This window comes from Gracilinanus agilis, chromosome 2, assembly GCF_016433145.1.
Source record: "Gracilinanus agilis isolate LMUSP501 chromosome 2, AgileGrace, whole genome shotgun sequence".
Taxonomy (NCBI): Eukaryota; Metazoa; Chordata; class Mammalia; order Didelphimorphia; family Didelphidae; genus Gracilinanus; species Gracilinanus agilis.
Window position 1 is genome coordinate 44717927 of NC_058131.1, and position 18468 is coordinate 44736394.

At 39.2% G+C, this 18468-nt stretch overlaps 2 protein-coding genes across 3 annotated transcripts; one reads left to right on the forward strand and one right to left on the reverse strand.

Moving 5' to 3' along the window:
* The first annotated feature begins 6799 nt into the window (after window positions 1–6799).
* LOC123234581 (haptoglobin-like) lies at window positions 6800–11445 on the forward strand. Its single transcript, XM_044660498.1, has 5 exons — window positions 6800–6819; window positions 7991–8076; window positions 8456–8557; window positions 9494–9568; window positions 10487–11445. The coding sequence occupies exons 1-5, from the start codon at window positions 6815–6817 to the stop codon at window positions 11263–11265; spliced, it is 1047 nt and encodes a 348-aa protein (XP_044516433.1). The 5' UTR covers window positions 6800–6814; the 3' UTR covers window positions 11266–11445.
* A 2196-nt stretch (window positions 11446–13641) lies between these two features.
* TXNL4B (thioredoxin like 4B) lies at window positions 13642–18126 on the reverse strand. Of its 2 annotated transcripts, XM_044660499.1 has the most exons (4): window positions 18007–18126; window positions 16394–16562; window positions 15451–15602; window positions 13642–14025 (listed from the first exon to the last, which is right to left on the reverse strand). In XM_044660499.1, exons 2-4 carry the CDS (start codon window positions 16523–16525, stop codon window positions 13860–13862), a joined length of 450 nt encoding a protein of 149 aa, XP_044516434.1. In that variant the 5' UTR covers window positions 16526–16562; window positions 18007–18126; the 3' UTR covers window positions 13642–13859. The 2 variants fall into 2 exon arrangements, with proteins under 2 accessions (XP_044516434.1, XP_044516435.1); XM_044660500.1 differs by lacking the exon at window positions 18007–18126 and having other exon boundaries at window positions 16394–16579.
* Between the last annotated feature and the right edge of the window lie 342 nt (window positions 18127–18468).

The window sequence follows — 18468 nt, forward strand, 5'->3', positions numbered from 1 at the left end:
GTAGATAAATACTCATAACCAGAGCATCTAAGACCTAGATGTGACTTTAGAAATCACAGGAATCATCAAATGCAAGAGAAAAAAATTTCCTGATAGTTTTGCCCAATAATCTTATTTAGCAGATATAAAAATGGAAGTTTTTATCGATTGGTTGTCCAAGATTATTCTAAAGTATAAAATGGATAAGTTTCTAATTTATAGGGGGTCTAAATGAACCTTTTCTGCCCCTTGTTTAAATTTAAAAGGCTGATGGGTACCCATGAAAGTGTTCAACTAGCTCCACTTTTTTCCCTCTAAATCTTTGAGGTTTTAAGAAATGTGAAATTGAGAGAAAATGCCATTTTTAAACAGTGGCCCCAACATTCCCCAAATAATGGGATCTTATAATTCTTGATCCCCAATAACTGGGAAAGAGTGAGTGGATGAGGAATTAACTAGAAATCTGTTTAGTTTCCGTATTGGAACAAACCTAAATTTTGAACCTTATAAGCAGCTTTGAATTCAGTTTTCTGCTTCATTTCCCCGCCTCCTCCCCTCCCCTAAGGTTGCCAATAGTATCCATGCCAAATCCAAAGTTCTTTTTTTCATTCTTATCCTCTTGGACCCATGTGTTTTTAGCCCAGGGTCCATAAATTATTTTTCTTAAATACATTTTAAAATAACTATTTTCATATAATCAGTTTCCTTGAAATCCTGTGCATTTTATTTTATGCATTTAAACACATAATTCTAAGAGAGGTTCCATAGTCTTTCCCAGACTGTCACCCAAGAGGACTTGTAACATTAGAAAAGGACAAGAACCCATATTTAGAACCGATAGCTATATGCAATTCTATTTTCCATTTTATCCTATTTTCTATAAGATCACAGATCTAGAACTAGAAGGGCCCTCAAAGGCCACGGAGTAAAACCCCTCATTTTACAGATGGGGAAACTGAAGCCCAAGGAAGTTAAATAAATGACTTGCCTGATGTCACACAGGCAAGTGAATGACAGAGTCAGGTTCAAATTCAGATCCTGTGACTTCAAGTTCTGTGCTATTCCCAGCTGCCTCCCGTGATTTCAGGAAAGGATGCTCTGACCTTTCTAACTCACACTTACATAGTGCTTTGAGGTTTATAGAGCACTTTCCTCACACTATGGTGAACTAGCAAGTAGTACCCACGTTATTTATATTTTAATGATGAGGAAGGTGAGGGCCAGAAAATTTCAGTGACTTTCCCTTGGCCCCAGCTCGGATATTTTGGAGCTGGACCTTCATCCTGGATCTTCTCTGACTCTCAAGCTAGCCATTTCTCAGCTAGGCTAGACTGCCTCTTTTTGGGATAATGGAAAGAATCAAATAGACCTGAGTATCAGTCTTGGCTCTAATACTGTATGATTTTGGACAAGTCACTTGGCTTTCTCTTCCCTTTAGTTTTCCCATCTGTAAGATGGGGAATAATCCTTTCACTATCAACCTCATGAGGTTGCTCTGGAGAACATGCTTCTTAAATCTGAAGCACAATAGAAATATGTGTTTTGGTCATTTTTGGATACTCTTTTGATATTCTTCTTCTGATAAATTCTACTCCTCTGACTCCTTTGATATTCTTCTAGTAAATTCTACTCCTCTGATTCTTTTGATATTCTTATAAATTCTACTCCTCTTACTCTGATATTCTTCTTGTAAATTCTGCTACTCTGACTCCTTTGATATTCTTCTTCTGATAAATTCTACTCCTCTGATTCCTTTGATATTCTACTTATAAATTCTACTCCTGGGGGCAGCTGGGCAGCTCAGTGGATTGAGAGCCAGGCCTAGAGATGGGAGGTCCTAGGTTCAAATCTGGCCTCAGACACTTCCCAGCTGTGTGACCCTGGGCAAGTCACTTAACCCCCATTGCCTAGCCTTTACCACTCTTCTGCCTCAGAGCCAATACACAGTATTGACTCCAAGATGGAAGGTAAGGGTTTAAAAAAAATTCTACACCTCTGACTCTTTTGATATTCTTATAAATTCTACTCCTCTGATTTCCTTTGATATTCTTCTTCTGATAAATTGTCCTTATTTATCCTTTCTTTTGAAGAGGGCTATGACATCTCTGGTGATGTCTTGACTTGTGCATGAATTGGATTTAAGTGAGGCAGAGTCGCACTAAGTCATCAGCCTCACTCTGTGTTCTAGTCATCAAGGTCCAATGGCAAGACAGAAGTCAAGACTGTTGGTGATGGCCCAGGATGAAGTGGATGACCTTGGCATCTTGGATGTCTGACCAAGCTCTGAGCACGCCACAGTGCCCACTTTAGCCATGGCTGTTGGAGCAGATTGTTTTCATCCACCCATTCTGCCAGAGTGGAGGGGATGGTGGGGGAGTCTTCATATACTTGGAGTAAAGACAGCCCTAATTCACCAATGGGTTGAAGGTCTATCACTTCTCCTCAACTTGGTTAGCTCATCTGCTGAGACAGCCAAAGGCTACCATTCTTGCTGCATTCTTGGAGCTACAGGTGAGAGGTGGGTGAAAGGTGGACATCAAAGGTAGATAAGGAGCCCCCTTTATCAGAGGTGTTAGTCCTCCTGGAACACTTCATGCACCCCTCTTATAAATTAACCATCCAGTTGAGCTTTTTTCCACCATTCTCTCTTTAGCTCCCAACCTTTAAACTCAATCACAGGGATTCCCAAATGCCAATATCAGATTTTAACCTCTTACTCTCTTTCCATTTCTAGATTTCCTGCTGCCTTGAACATCTCTTGGTCACCTAAAACTTAACATGGCAGCTAGGCAGTACATTGGATAGAGTGCTGAACTTGGAGTCAGGAGGGCATGAGTTCATATCCTCCTTCTAAAATTTATTAGCTGTATTCTCTGGGCAAGTCATTTAATTTTTCTAAGCCTCGGTTTTCTCTTCAATAAATAGGAATAATAATAGCATCTCCTTATCAGGATTATTATAAGGATCAAATGAGATTATATATAATAATGATGAATACTCTGCCAGGCATTGTGTTAATTTATAATTTTATAATTATATTGTGCTTTATAATTATTGTCTCCTCTGATCCTCACAACAACCCTGGGAGGTAAATGCTATTATTATTATCTTCTTTTTACCAAGGAAACTGAAGCTGGATTTGAACTCAGGTCTTTCTGACTCCAGACCTAGAGCTCTATATACTGAGTCACTTGGGTACCCAAAGTCTTAGTGTAGTTTTAAGCTTTGCTAACTTCAGAAATATAAGGACTTCAAATTTACCCTCTGAAATGTGAAATGTTGATTATTACAAAATTTTAAATATTAATTTTTTAAAAATTAAGGTGATATACAATCCTTCAGCTGATTTTGTAAAAATGTTTATTGGCTGTCTTGCTATGAAAGGCTGAAAGGAATTAATTTGTGATCCTAGTCTTAAGATCATCCAAAGAACAAGGTTTGGAGGTATATATGACAGTCTGGACATGACCCCACAAGAAAAAGTCTGAGGGAGATAAATCAGGTGACTGAGGTGACCAAGCAAGAAGACCCCTTCTGCCGAAATATACTCTATTGTTAAAATTAAAATTAAATATTTTTTACTCCAAATTCATAAAAACAAGTAAGAATAAAAGGAATTAAATAACTTTTCAAGCGTTTTTCTGTTGTTTTTTTTTTTTTGTAAATTTATAGCATTTTTACATTTGAAGTGTTTAAAGGTTAAAACAACACTAAAATGTTTCGGAAACCACATGTCTGTGTGATACAGGGCTTTGCAAACTTTAAAGTGCTAGATAAATGCTAGCTTTTACTGTCAAACCCTGAACTACATCATTTCCCATATAAATTTACCCATTATTAATTTTCCTAACTCTGTCAATAGCACCACCCTTTTTTCCTTATGGCTCAGATTTATGATCTTGAGCTGTTTTCATCCCTGTCTTCAATGTTCTTTATTTTTCTCAAATAAATTTTTAAAGCTGTTTGATTTAATACAGATTTTATCGTCCAAATTCCCTCTTTTCCTGTCCCAGAAAGCCACACCATATAACTTTGTAAAGACAAAGAAAGAAAAAGAGCAAAAAAAAATCAGCAAAAAACTGTTCAATATATAAAAAGATGTGATGTGCCATATTTCCACTTTACAAAGCAGTGGGAGTTGGGGCATCTTCTTGCATCTCTTCTTTGGAACCATGCTTATTCTTTGTAATTTGCAATGTTCACTTTTGATTTATTTTGTGGCTGCTTCCTCATCATCCACTTTCCATTTGATGTCTCTTTGATCTGCTCCTTCCTTTCCTTTCTCATAGCCATCAACTTTATCTAACCTTTCAGCTACTCATGCCTAGATTATTGTACCAGCCTCCTAAGTATGTGTGGCTTTAATTTCTCCTGCAATTCATTTTTACTAAAAATGTTTAAAATTTATAAATTTAAAAAATCTCCTAGGACAATCTTCCTCAAGACTGTTTCATTTTGTCACTCCTTTATTTAAGAACCTATTTTCTCGGGGACAGGTTGGTAGCACAGATAGAGGACCAGTCTTGCAGTTGGGAGGTCCTGGGTTCAAATTTGACTTCAGACACTTTCTAACCATATGACCCTAGATTAATCACATAACCCCTTCTATTATAGAATTGTTACTAAGACAGAAAGTCAGGATTTAAAAAAAAAAAAAAGAAAAAAGCGCCTTTTACCTATTAGATAAGTTCCAAACATAAAATTCAAGATACACCAACTACTTTCCTTCCTTTCCCCAGTAATATAATGATAAAGATTGTTCAGACTCATTTCCATGGCTTAGTCTCTCCACCAGTCTTCTTGTAATGCCCTTTAAATTTTTCTTCAATCCAAATCAATTATCCCCTTATAAATTTATGATTTCCCTTCAAAATTCAACTCCCCAAACTCGGCTCTTCCTGAAAGATCATTGGCTTTGAAAGGTGATAAGGTTACTAAAAATGGGGTTTGACTGGAGTTTCAATCCTGGCCTTGATGTTTAGCTATGTGTAGTCATGGGCAAGACATTGAATCTCTCTTTATCTCAGTTTCCTAATCTTTTTCAAGGGCTCATCCTTATACTAACAAATCTCAGAGTAATCATGAGGAAAGCACCTTTGGGCTTTAATGTAAGAAAAGTAACCTTTCATGATTTTCAGGCAAGTCCAGTGATTCTTAGATGATCTGTCAAATTTTTTTCTAGGCCAGTAGTTTTGCATAATAGATTACATTTTCTTCTTTTAAAAAAATTGTTTTCATGTTTCTTGTTATTCTCATGGAGTTTTTTTTTTCCTTTTTGGCCCATAATCTGTTTCTAGCAATCAATTCTTTTTTGAAAAATTCGTTTATTTATTTATTTGATTTTGAATATTTTCCTATGGTTACCGATTCATGTTCTTTCCCTCCCCTCTTTCGTAGTCGACAAGCAATTCCACTGGGTTTTACATGTATTATTGATCAAGACCTACCAGCAATCAATTCTTGAGTAAAGTTTACTACTATATACGTCATTCTTTCCCCTTGCCATTTTTTGCTCCCTGGGTATTCCATTTTGCATCTTGCTTCATTTCTTCCAGGTATGACTGTTGTTCTTGTGGCCAGGACATTTTTTTTTTCTCTGAGGTTCTGGTTGGAATTTGTTAAAGAGAGAATTACTCTCTTTTTCTGGGCTTGTCCCTTCTATTTATTTCTATCCAATTCTTTCTATCTATATTCTTTTTGTCCTTTTAACTCAGAGTTATAGTCTCTGTTTCTGGATTCAAATGTCACGTCTATATTCCTGGATATTGGGGTAGTACTACCTGCTTCATTCTCAATTATAGGATAAACTTCCTGAGTCTTCTTTTTCTTCTGAATTTCCACAATCCTTTGTTGGACATTGTACAGTTGGTTTTTGATGCACTTCTTAAAAAAAAATTCTGATTTACTAAAATAGAGGGAGTTAGATTGAAATGACTCTTTTGGGGTTTCCAAGCTTAAAAATACTGAAGGAGGGCAGCTGGGTAGCTCAGTGGAGTGAGAGTCAGGCCTAGAGACGGGAGGTCCTGGGTTCAAACCCGGCCTCAGCCACTTCCCAGCTGTGTGACCCTGGGCAAGTCACTTGACCCCCATTGCCCACCCTTACCACTCTTCCACCTATGAGACAATACACCGAAGTTAAGGGTTTAAAAAAAATACTGAAGGAGAAATCTCTTATTTGGATAAATCAAAGGTAAGATTCAATCATCCCCTTTCATGGATGTAGGATATTTTTCCACTGTTGCCTTTGAATAAAATTGGCTCTATATTACATCATTGGCCCTCGCCTAAGATTCCCCCTACAAGGCTATCCATAAAGTGACACTGAATAACGTCTTTCATTGATGTGCTGGATTGTTATATTCGTTGTTTTAAGCATCGGAGATATCGATAGAAAGTAAATGTGATGAGTGTGAAAGAAGCACTTTCTGTAGGGCCTCCCCTAAAGAAGAGTGTGGCAGGTTCATAAAGGGTCCTTCGTGATGGAGATCTTCTCCTCGTTTTGGAAATGACTGAAAGGCACACATTGTGTCTCGGAAAGGTTCCTCCCGACCTTCTCAAGAGCCGATTCTGAGAACCTTTCTGGCAAAGCCCTCGGGACGTGGAGCTGCCAAGTCTGTGCCAGGAACAAGAAAGTAGGGGAAGTCGAAGTGTGATGCAAGACCTCAGCTCTCTCCCCCCGTGTTTGTGGTTTGGCCATTGGACAATGCCAATGGCCTCAACAAGGTCATGGGAATTGCAAAACTCAGAAGGGGGCCGGGTGCAGCCATGGAGAGATAAAAGGATCGCGTCCACCCCTTTCACAGCACTCTTCTCCTGGGCACCACACAAACCCAAGATGAGGTGAGTGCTCTTGTTTTCCTCCTCATTTCCCTCTTCTTTATCTCTTTTTTCCTTCCTGCTAAAGCACTAAGCGGGGAAGGAAGAGGATTCAAATGCCACCTTCCCCCCCCACCAAACAGGGCAAATGAACCAAGTAGTGAAGTGAAGGACTTGGTATCCCCCATCTTGGTTTTTTCCTAGCAAATGTTTTCTGATGCTATTTGGTGTCTTTCCCAAGGGAATGCAGTACAAGGAGAGGGTTCATGTTCCTGGGATGACTGGTTGCCAAGGAATTTGTACTGATACCTCCTACAATCTGATCTAGATCCATTTGGAATATTTCTGCATGCCAGATTGTCAGGATGGATACCAGAGGAGATAGAGGAGATGTGGTTAAGCATCTTAAATATTACCTGAAGGAGAAGGGGAATTGCTGGGGTTTCTGAGGTTTCTTTTCTGTTTCCCTTTCTATAAAATGTATTGGATAGAGCCAACTTTAGAGGCAGAAAGACCTGAGCTGAAGTCCTTCCTTTGCCACATATTGGTTGTGGCACCACACTGGTTGGACCACCCCTTGGGCAAGGCACTTCTCCTTCATGCTCTAGACAAGGCACTAAGATTAAAGGGTAAAGGGGAGAGATGCTACGAGTATCTGCACTGATAAAGGAGCTTTTCATACCAATGGAATGACTGATTTGGCTAAAGAAAAAGGGGGATAGTTACTACTTCACAAGGTTGTGGTGAAGCCCAAATGAGATGATGCATGGAAAGCGCTTTGTAAACTTTTAATTGGCAAGTGCCAATTATTATTTTAATTACTAATGGGTGACATATATCTTTCCTAATTCTAGGACCTCCCAGCAGCAGGGATAGTCTTAGGTCCATTCTATGACCACTCACTTTCAATACAGATGTGGGGTGATCTGGAGCAAGTGATAAATTGGGATGCAGGGAATCTGGGATCAAAATCTCACCCAGTGGAATAGGAGCTCTTTGACTTTTTAAATTGGATTTAAAAATAATTTGTATTAACTGTGACTCGCACATCTCTAGTAGACCTTTGATAAATTCTTCTTGAACTGAATTGGTCTTTCCCTCTCATGCTCTGGGCCCATGTCTGTGTTTATGGGTCAGCCAGTCTCTCAGGGAAGGAGAAGACTGACTTTGCCCCTTCGCCCCTTTCTTTGCACAGGGTTTTGGACACTGTAGTTGCTCTCCTTCTTTGTGGACTGCTGTCTGCAGATGCCATCGATGAAAACGATGCCCTGCTTTCTGAAGGTAGGTGTGCATGCTCTAAGGGCTGGGAGGGTCGTGACGGACAGAGATGAGACAAGCGGCCATCTGCCCCGCTGCTCCCTCCTGGGTGCCACTCGATGGAGGCAAGAGCGCTGTTGTGATCTCGGTGAATGTGCAGCCCTAGAGAGAAGCCCGAGCTTCTTCTCCATGCCAAATCCCTCGCACACTGTGTCCTCCTCATCATGACTTTAACTTTTGCTTTCATGTAAGGCATCAGGGACCCTGCCAGCAAGTGACTGCTTGTTTTGGGCTTTGGCTGGGATGCAGGGGGACGAGTGCGCAATGGGGCCTCTTTCTTGCCTGAGCTTTGTTGGGGATCTGATTTGGTGTCTCAGCCTGGTCTTGCCTTCTTTCCTTACAGATGACATCTGTCCAAGACCTCCTCCTGTGGCGAATGGCTATGTAGAGCACGTGGTCCGCTATAAGTGTGACAAGTACTACAGACTGAAGAGTGATGGAGATGGTAAGACTTTAATAACTGTGAGCCAACAGAAGTGGCATCGAAGCGGGTGACCCAGTGCCATAAGTGAATCTCCAGAAGTCCTTGACTTCCATTAGGGATTAGGAGGTCTGGGTCCTCCCTGTGTAACTGTGGGGAAGTCACGACATCTCCCATTTCTTCAAATGAGGGTAACAGGGAAGTTCTAATGAGGTCATATATGGAAAAAAGTCCTTATGATAAAAGAAGAAATGTCATATCTGATGCATTTAGCATTTTTTTTTATTAGCATTTAGCAGGGCTTCTTCATTTGGAGTCTGTGAACTTAAAAAAATTTTTTTTTGTTAACTACATTTTAGTAGAATTGGTTTTCTTTGTAATCTCTATTTTTTAAAAAACCTTATCTTCTGTCTTAGAATAGATACTATCTGGTTCCAAGGCAGAAGAACAGTAAGGGCTAGGGAATTGAGGTTAAATGACTTGTCCAGGGTTACATAGCTAGGAAGTGTGCTGAGGCTGAATTTGAACCTAGAACCTCCCATTTCCAGGCCTGGCTTTCTAGCCTCTGAGTCACTTAGTTGCCCCACAATCCCTAAATTTTTTTTAAAAAGTGAATTAAAAAAAACCAAACATGATTCTGAGAATGGGCCCATTGCTTTCACCAGACTGCCTCCAAAGTGGACCACGACACAAAGTGAAGAATCTCTGTTGGATGATCTGGATTGTAGACTCTTTGAGGGACTGTTCCTTATTCTATCTTTGTGTTCTCAGAACCTTTCACATCATAGAGACTCAAAAAGTTCGTTAGTGGTTGCTTTCTCTAGTGAATGGATCCTAGCATAATTCTCCCCTCCCCCCGCCCCATACCTGGAGCTTTCCCCTGCTCATTTCAGTTGTTTTAGTAACTGTTTCAGGATTTAATTGCTTGATTGAAATAGTTGTCTTTTTTTTTTTCCTCAGGGCTCTACACCTTAAATGAAGAGAAACAGTGGACTAATAAGGATGTCGGTGAAAAACTACCCGAATGTGAAGCAGGTAGGCGCCGGAGAGCATGGGAGTGAAGCAAATAGTATATGGAATATTTGAGTGGGACGGATCAAAGGTTAGGTCACATACCTGTTCCAATCCTGTGACTCTCATCTGTGACCTACTCAGAGAAAAAGAAAGACTTTGGCACTCACAGAGAAACAAGGTCTGTGGAGCCAAATTAAGAGGAGAACTGAGCAGTTATCTCATAGCTGATAAAAGTTGGGACAGTACTGACATCTGAACCAAACAGTTCAGGGCTGAAGTACAGGAACTTGAATCAGTCAAATATGAGCTCTGTGATGGCAGGGGCCTTGTGCTCCTTTGTATTTCTAAGTCTTAGCACAATGCTTCACACATTATAAGCAACACTTAATAGTAAAAGAACTGTTGACTGACAGGTAACATTATTTAGTCTTTTGATTCATAAATATGGTTTAAAGTTCTAGAACCAAAGAGGATAAAAAACAAATTTCAGAAGGAAAATTTAAGGGAAGACATGAATGAATTAAGCAAACCCTCAATAAAGCTATAAATTAGATATAGGTCTGATTTTTTTTCTTGACTATCCTAGTATAAGCAGAGATTTCATAGGTGAACAAGAAGTCCTTCGTGGCTGCTCCACCAATTCTCCATTTCTTTCTAGGCAGATTACAAGTCAACCTGTGGGATGAATATATCACTAAACTCAATTCTGACCAAAGCTATTATGAATTCTCCTTTCTCAGGCAGAACTCTTTCAGATGAACCCCAAGAGACTGTCCAAATGGATGTGATAATGAACATTATTTTAAAAAGGCAGTCACTGGCTAGGACTTGAACATCTCTTTGTTGTACATTTATTTTCATTAAAATGATATTTTAGCCCTCTCTCACAGATTGGGAATCTTTTTCATCTTTCTGTCTTTTTCTTCTCTTTCTTGCCAGTATGTGGAAAACCTGCAAATCCAGTCAACCCAGTACAGCGGATCATAGGAGGCGCAATAGATGCCAAAGGCAGCTTTCCCTGGCAGGGTCGCATGGTTTCCTGGAAAAATCTCTCCAGTGGAGCTACTTTGATTAGTGACCAATGGTTGCTGACCACAGCTAAAAACGTCTTCCTGAGTCATGATGAAAATGCCACTCTTGAAGACATCGTCCCTACCTTAAAGCTTTTCTTGGGGAAGAAGCTTGTGGACATCGATCGTGTGATTTTACATCCCAACCGCTCTACAGTGGACATTGGACTTATCAAACTTAAAAGTAAAGTACTGGTTGACGAGAAGGTGATGCCCATTTGCTTGCCCCAGAAGGACTATGTAGAAGTGGGACGCGTAGGCTATGTGTCTGGTTGGGGAAGAAATAACAACTTCGTCTTCACTGAACGTCGTTTGAAGTATGTCATGCTGCCTGTGGCTGACAATGACAAATGTGTGGAACACTATGAAGGCAGCACAGACCCAGAAAAGAAGAAAGCAAAGAGTCCAGTTGGTGTCCAACCCATATTGAACCAACATACATTCTGCGCTGGTATGACCAAATTCCAAGAAGATACGTGCTATGGTGATGCTGGGAGTGCCTTTGCTATACATGACGAGGATAATGACACTTGGTATGCGGCAGGCATTCTGACCTTTGACAAGAGTTGTTCAGTGGCTGAATATGGCGTTTACACAAAAGTACCTTCCATCCTGGACTGGATCCAAGAGACAATAGCCACCAACTAAAAAAGGAGGCAGGCTGAAACTTTTTTTCTGTTTAGAACCAATGTGAGGCCTGTAATTTTTACATGATGGCAAGATTTCACATAAAACGGGGCAAGCTGGATGTCTAACCTAAAATATCTGTAAATTAGTGGGAGCTCACCCAGCTAAGTATAAATAATAAAGTATTTTCTTTTGACTACAGTTGTAATTGTCTTAGCTACATTAGTCATCCTCCCATGAATAATTCTAGAAAGCCAATTGATTAGAATCCACTGGGGAATCAAGCAAAAATGAAAAATTATCCAAATGGCAGAATCATTGGCAAATAAGAATTGTCCCTATGAAAAAAAGTTCAAGTCCTATTAGAAAGACCTTGGGTCAAAGTTCCATCATTACTGCTAGAATGAACTCAATCTAATTTAATTTAATCTAGAAAGAGAAAATGTCTCTTTCTTTTAGATCTAGGTTTTTGACACTTTAATGAACACAAGGCAACAGGATCTAATGCAAAAAATTGGAAAGATTTAGGCTCTATTCCCAAATATTTTAGGAGCTAGTGTATAGCCTTGGGCATGCAGATTCACTTCTCTGCTCCCTCCTACTGTAAGACACTATTTTCTCTACCAAGGCCCATTTTGTTTCCCTATTAAATTCCTTTCACATATAAAAATCTGATATCTTCATAATCAGTTGTTTTATAACTTTCAAAAGGTTATATCATCTGGATTAATAAAACCAGCAGTTATTTTATTGCCTATCATCCATTCAGAATTCAGAAGGAAATATTAGTATAGAAGCTACTATTCTTTTTAGGAAGATGGCATAATATAGAAAAAGGAACACCTGAATTCAAGTCCTGGATCTATATATATACTGTTGGCAACCCTGGGCAAATTAATCTTTCAGTCCTGTAGGCAAGATGATGAGTTGCAGAGAAAGAGCCACCTGCATTAGGAGAGGGAATTTCCTCATCTTGGGGTTTTGTCAATGAAATCATAAACTGAGTCTCTATATCCCCTAAGAAGGCAGGAAAGAACTATTAATGAGAATCAGAACTTCAAAGAAGCACTCCCAAAAATCCTTAAGGAGAGATGTGACCAGAGTAATGATCCTTTTATAAATGGGGGCATGGTGTTTCTTTAGGAAAGAAGTTATATCATTGAGGCCCTGGAAGACTAGATTCCAGAAGTCCATAGGCCAACAGGATGAATTCTCTAATGCTATTCCTAATACAATCCAGCCTCTCAGATTTTCTTCTTTTGAGCTTGGGCTACTAGGGGAGGTCTATTCCAGGAAAGATGGATATTTTGGTTGTGTGAATTTAATATAAATTGTACCCCCTTATTCCATTTGAAAACCCATTCTTGGTTGATATTAACCCCACCCTTTGACTGGCTATGCATATGTATTATGGGAGGATGTCAGGGGTCTCTGTGGATGGATACTTGGTGCCCTGACAGAACATCCTGGAATACAGAAGGGGCTGGTAGAAGTCCTGTGCAATGGGTGGAGTGTCCAGAAGCCAAGACTCAGACTGGCCTTGTCCAATCAGAGAGTCCCAGGAGGAGTGGAGAAAACTGGCTTTATAAGAGAGGGCCACAAGGAAGTCCTGCCTCTCTTGCTGGATGCTTGACATTCTCTCCCTTCTCTGGAGTGTTTAATAGGCACCCCCTGGCTTATCTCATGGCCAGCTGCTTGAGGGGATGTAGGTGATTGTGTGATCTTTCTCTCTCTCTCTTATCCTTATTAATGAATAATTATAAATTAATATACAATCTCCAAAGATTTTTTAATAACAGGATTGAATTGAATAGGTACAGAATAACCCCCACACATAGAATAGTACAAATAGTAATTGTTACTTTATGGTCAAACAAAGGCACTATTGCAGAAATTTATAAGGATTTCAAGCTATTAAAAGACTCAGAAGGCTCCAGAACAAATTGTCTGTCACTGATAAGACTTACTTATCCTCCAGAAAGTTAGAACAGAAGGTTAAGGTGAAAGAGATGAGCCTTAGGGATGAGTGAGAGGGAAGCAACTGCATAGGAATCTAGCATCATTAGTGACTTTTTTGGGAAAAAAAGGCCAAAGAACTTCCAATTACCTAGAAAATGAAAGGTCTTTTTTCTCTAGGGAAGAAATCAGCTTTATCATTTTCATTTTTGTTCTAATATGCATAATTCAATCAGAAATTTATTAGTTTCATGTTAAAGAATAACCTACATTCATTTACAGGAAATGATAAATTGGGTCAGTAATATTCTTCTAATCAGACACAAAGGGCAAGTTGGTGGAATGGGGATAGGGTTGGAATTTAAACCCAAATCCAACACTGACACTATTTAATATAATGTCCCAAATGTGTTTAGATAGTAGAAAATTAGGGCTCCAAGGTATCCTCAAATATTGACAAATTTTAATATGATTCATAATCAGGGTTCTGACACCATTTTAGAATTTGATATAAAATTAAAATGAGCAAGTGAGAGAGTAAGAGAGTGAGAGAGAGAGAGTGTACATTTCAGGAAAACAGGGTTTTGCAACAACCCATTTGTTTATATGTGTGGTTTTGAACTGCATTTATCTCTTCCACACAAGCTCAAGTAGATGCTTTAAATGCCTTGATAAAGAAGATCATACTTAGGAATGTTCTTGGGATCAATTGGACTTTGTACTATAAGTTTTCCCCTCATTGCTCCTCGATAGATAACTTCCACTAAGTCTATGAAGTCCTGTTTAGTTTTGAAACTTCCCACAAACTTGGTGTGATCTGGAGACCTACAGGAAATAATGTAAGAAAGAAAGAAAGAACTCCATTTATAAAGTGTTCTGAAAAACTGAAATGACAAATTACTATCAGGGAGATCTTATACATGAAAGGCCTGGGGCTGGCCTTGGCTGCAAAGCCATAACATGGCTTTGAATAAAATTTGTTAGGGGTTATCTTAGCATAGAAATTTTGCATTTGAAAGATTTAACTTAAAGTTTCATGTAAAAGGTGATGAACTTAAACATTTTCTAAGTTATGTTTCATTGTCAAATTTACTTGCTATAGAGTAAGGGTAAGCAGAGCTATGCCTTTAAAATACCCAATAGAAACACAGATAAACAGAAAACTCAACTGCAGCAACAATCAATGATACTGACTATTGTTTGTTTTAAATTCAGGGAAGTGTCTAGCAGACTCCCTATGGACACGTGGGGACTTTGAGACTACATTTTCCATGATTCCTTTGGGTTTCCGGTTTCCAGTTTAAGGCGTGGGGACGTCCAGCGTCCCCACGTATGGGGAAATTTAAATTTGGAGGAGGGCCTAGAGAAAGCCTCTTTCTGGGTTTTGCAGAGTGGTTGGCTGGCGTACCAGAGGGACAGGATGGGCTCAGGCAGTAAATGTAAAAGATAGGCGCGGTCATATATATATTTTACCAACATGGCCATGGCTTTAATTAAACTACTAATTTCTATTATTATATCAGTCTTTATCATTTTTAATCGTAACACTATAAAGATCATGAATAGGAAAAAATTGTGTAAAAAGCACTGGTATGAGTTTTGTGCCGAGGAAGGATATTTAAGTTATATAATAAGGTTCACTATATTCTTTTGTAAACAGAAATTATTTTCTGTAAGTTTAAAAATATTTATTAAACATTTTAGGTTAAAGAATACCTCAGTACAAACTTTAAAGAATTGCCTACATCTATCAGATTAAAAAATTTGTTAAGATTTTATAAATCATTCTGTCATTTTATAATAAAATATAACCAACTTAATAGGAATAGACAGTTAACAAAGATTCCCAGGAAAACCATTGACTCTCAAGAAAGTGTCAGCGTACCTTTTGATTTTTTTAAAGATGCTCTATTCTTCCCATTTTCAAGAGAAAGTATATAAGTATATATATTTACAAATATACAAAAACCTGTTTAAGTGACATTTTCTATTATATTTATTATGATATTTTTTTGTTCTGTGTGAAATGCTTAGGAAATTGCTATGGTTTTAGGGGAAAAATTTTTAAGTTCTTCCTTGAAATGAGAAACTTAGAGGATATCAATTGGGGAAACATTAGATCCCTGATTGAATTATTTCAAGATTGTTATATGACAAAAATCATTTGTAAATACAACCAGCAAATTAAAGCATTCTGATAGTGCATTATTTCTAAGATTATGCAAACAAATTAATGTCAATTTCACTTACCCATAATCCACTTTCATATGCTGTCCATTGAAGAAAAAGACAGTAGATGGAATATAACTAATATCAAAATACTGGGTATAAATTGGTGTCTGGTCCACATCTACTAAATATATCATAGCCATTTTACTTAAGTCATGAGAAGTCTTAGAAAGCTGTGGAATTGAAAAAGATAGAGGTTACAAAACAGGAAGAAGCTATTTGAGCTCTGTGATGTGTTTGAATAATCTGTTAAGAATCCTTGAACCAAGAGTGAGAGAAAATTCAATTCTGATTTTATGTTATATTAGGCATATGACTTAACCCTTCTGTGGGAGGGCCTGAAGCTGTCCACACATATTTTTATCTGGGGCAGGAAGTGGCAAAGTGCATAATGTGCTGGAGACGAAGATGACCTGGGTTCAAATCTAGACTCAGGGACCTATTAGTTGGGCAACCAGGGGGAATTAACTCAGCCACTGTTTGCCTCAGTTTTTTTCAACTGTAAAAAATGGTTTATTAATAGTAACTACCTCCCAGAGCTGTTGTGAGGATCAAATAAGATAATATTTATAAAAAGCACTTATCACAGTGCCTGGTACATAGAAATACTTAATAAATGCTTATTTCATCCATTCCATTCATTCATCTGCTTTTTTTTCCTGTATACAATTTACAATGTTGACAATGGCAACATAAAAAGCAGAAACAATCTGTCCCTCCCCACCCACTGACCATCTTCTGCTTTGGGTACTTTGTGAAGACTCTACTCAAAATACTGAGAAAAATGAGCTAACTGTGTCAATATATTTTCATAGTTTACTGATTGTGTGAGATATGGTGTGAACTGCACAGAGGATAACCACAGCACATCTCTCTCTGGCCAATATTTTCACTATAGTCACTTTGAATATGGATTGTAGAGATATATAAGAAACCTAAAGAATTCTGTGTAAAACATACTTACAATGTCATCTATCTGCAGACAGACAGGATCCTCATCTCTTCCAAATCTGAGAACCAAAACTTTTTCTGCAGTACTTTTAATTGCTTGGTCTACTTCTTTTTTGGATGTAAGTTTGGGCAGCAGGAGACTCATCCTGGACTAATCCAAGTATTAGTTCTCACTACCAGTCCTAAAATAAAGTCATAGGGTCAACTGAAGGGAAGTTGAGCTCAAAAGTAGAAGATCTATGCCAGATGAGATTCTTCAGGTCTGAAGAATGTCTAGTTGAAGTCTGAGAATAACAGTTAAGTAACACAAAGTTACAATCAGTTTCCCACAAACCACATATCAAACAAACCCACCAAGAATGTCTGTGGAAATCCTAGATTCAAAATCAGATTGTTCAAACCTACTGTTGTCACCCCCAGCAAAGGCTAAGTTTTCATAAAAGTACAGGGCTATTTATGTATATAAAAGTATCTCATATTTATATAACTTAACAAAGTACTTTCCTGATCCTACAAGTAAAAATAAATCAACTGAAATAAAGGCAGCTCTTTGAATTGGTGCAGCTAGGTGGCAAAGTGTTGGCACTGGAGTTGAGGACCTGAATTCAAATATGATCTCAGATACTTACTAGCTGTGTGACCCTTGGGAAGTCACTTAACTTTGTTTGCCTCAGTTTCCCCATCTGTCAAATGAGTTAAAGAAGGAAATGAAAAATCAACCCAGCATCTTTGCCAAGAAAACCCCTAATGGGATCACAAAGAGTAGGACAAAACTGAAAAGGCCTAAATAGCAAAAAGTTGAGGGGAAAGAGCTGAGGCAATCAATAAACAGTTATTAAGTGCCTGTTATGTGCCCGGTCCCATCATAGTATGCCCTAGACCTAGCTTTGTCACTATTTTTATCTGACTTTGAACAGGCTACACACTTGTGGTCCTTCCTTCCTATACAATATTAGGCTGGATGACCTGTAAGTTCCTTTCCTGGATGTGATATGCCAGGAGGCTAGGAAACTATTGCAAAATACAAAAGTAGAAGGTGGACATATTGCTTAATGCAGATCAAACAAATGACAATTAATTAACTTTGGCAATCCTGATACCAACGGTTAACCTTTCTTTTTCTCCCTCATTTCCTAAAGTATCACAGAGCATATGCCCAATGTAGATCTTTGGAGGATATTAAAAAAAAAAAAATTCTTTGATGCTTCTCAAGTATAATATAAAGATTATAAAATTTTACAGATATACAAATAAACACATAAATATCTGTAAGAATTAAAAAATACATAATACAAAGAACGAGCTGGTGCAAGTTCGGAGAGGACCGAAAGTCTGGTCACCAGGTGAGAAATGCTCTGGTTAAGCATTCAACGGATACGATTAATCGAGCGATTAATTAATTAGCGGTGCTTTAAGAGAGGGGAGGGGTGAAAGCAAAAGGGAAAAGAGCACAGTTGTCATAGAGCAGGAGGAGGGGGACCATATGATGTCATTTAACTTGCCTTCCCCCATTTTACAGATGAAGAAACTGAGGCCAGCAGGATTGGCCCGGGGACAGGGGCGGAACCAGACTCAGGCTCTTGGGACCTCGGCAGTAGAGGGTCCGAGGGATCACACCTTCCTCACCTCCATCCCCGCCCTCTCGGTCAGCCAGCACAGCCACCCTCCGCTGGTTCCTGCCAAGCAGCCAATTTGGCAGCGGGGCGCCACCGTTGCTTAGCAACCCCTAGAGATACAAATCCTTGGGCTGGGGTCACTGGTGAGGAAGCGGAAGAACGTTTTTGATGCTCATGCGCACGCACGCGCTTCCGCCTCGAGTTTCCTGGTTCGGCGCGCGCGCGCGTGCTCAGGTTCCCGGCGCTCTCAGCTGCTCAACTGACGGAAGATGCAGTACTCTTCCTCCCACGCACGCCCGACCGGAAATCTCCGGGCTTGGAACCACTTCCGCCTGCATTTACCAATCATCAGTCCCGCAGCTTTGACGACAGCACCCAGGTCTCCCTCGCCTCTAAGGGCGGCGGTATACGATTGGCTGTCCACAAGAGTCGGAAGTCTCTGTGATTGGGGAGCCACAGAAGGCCGCTCTAG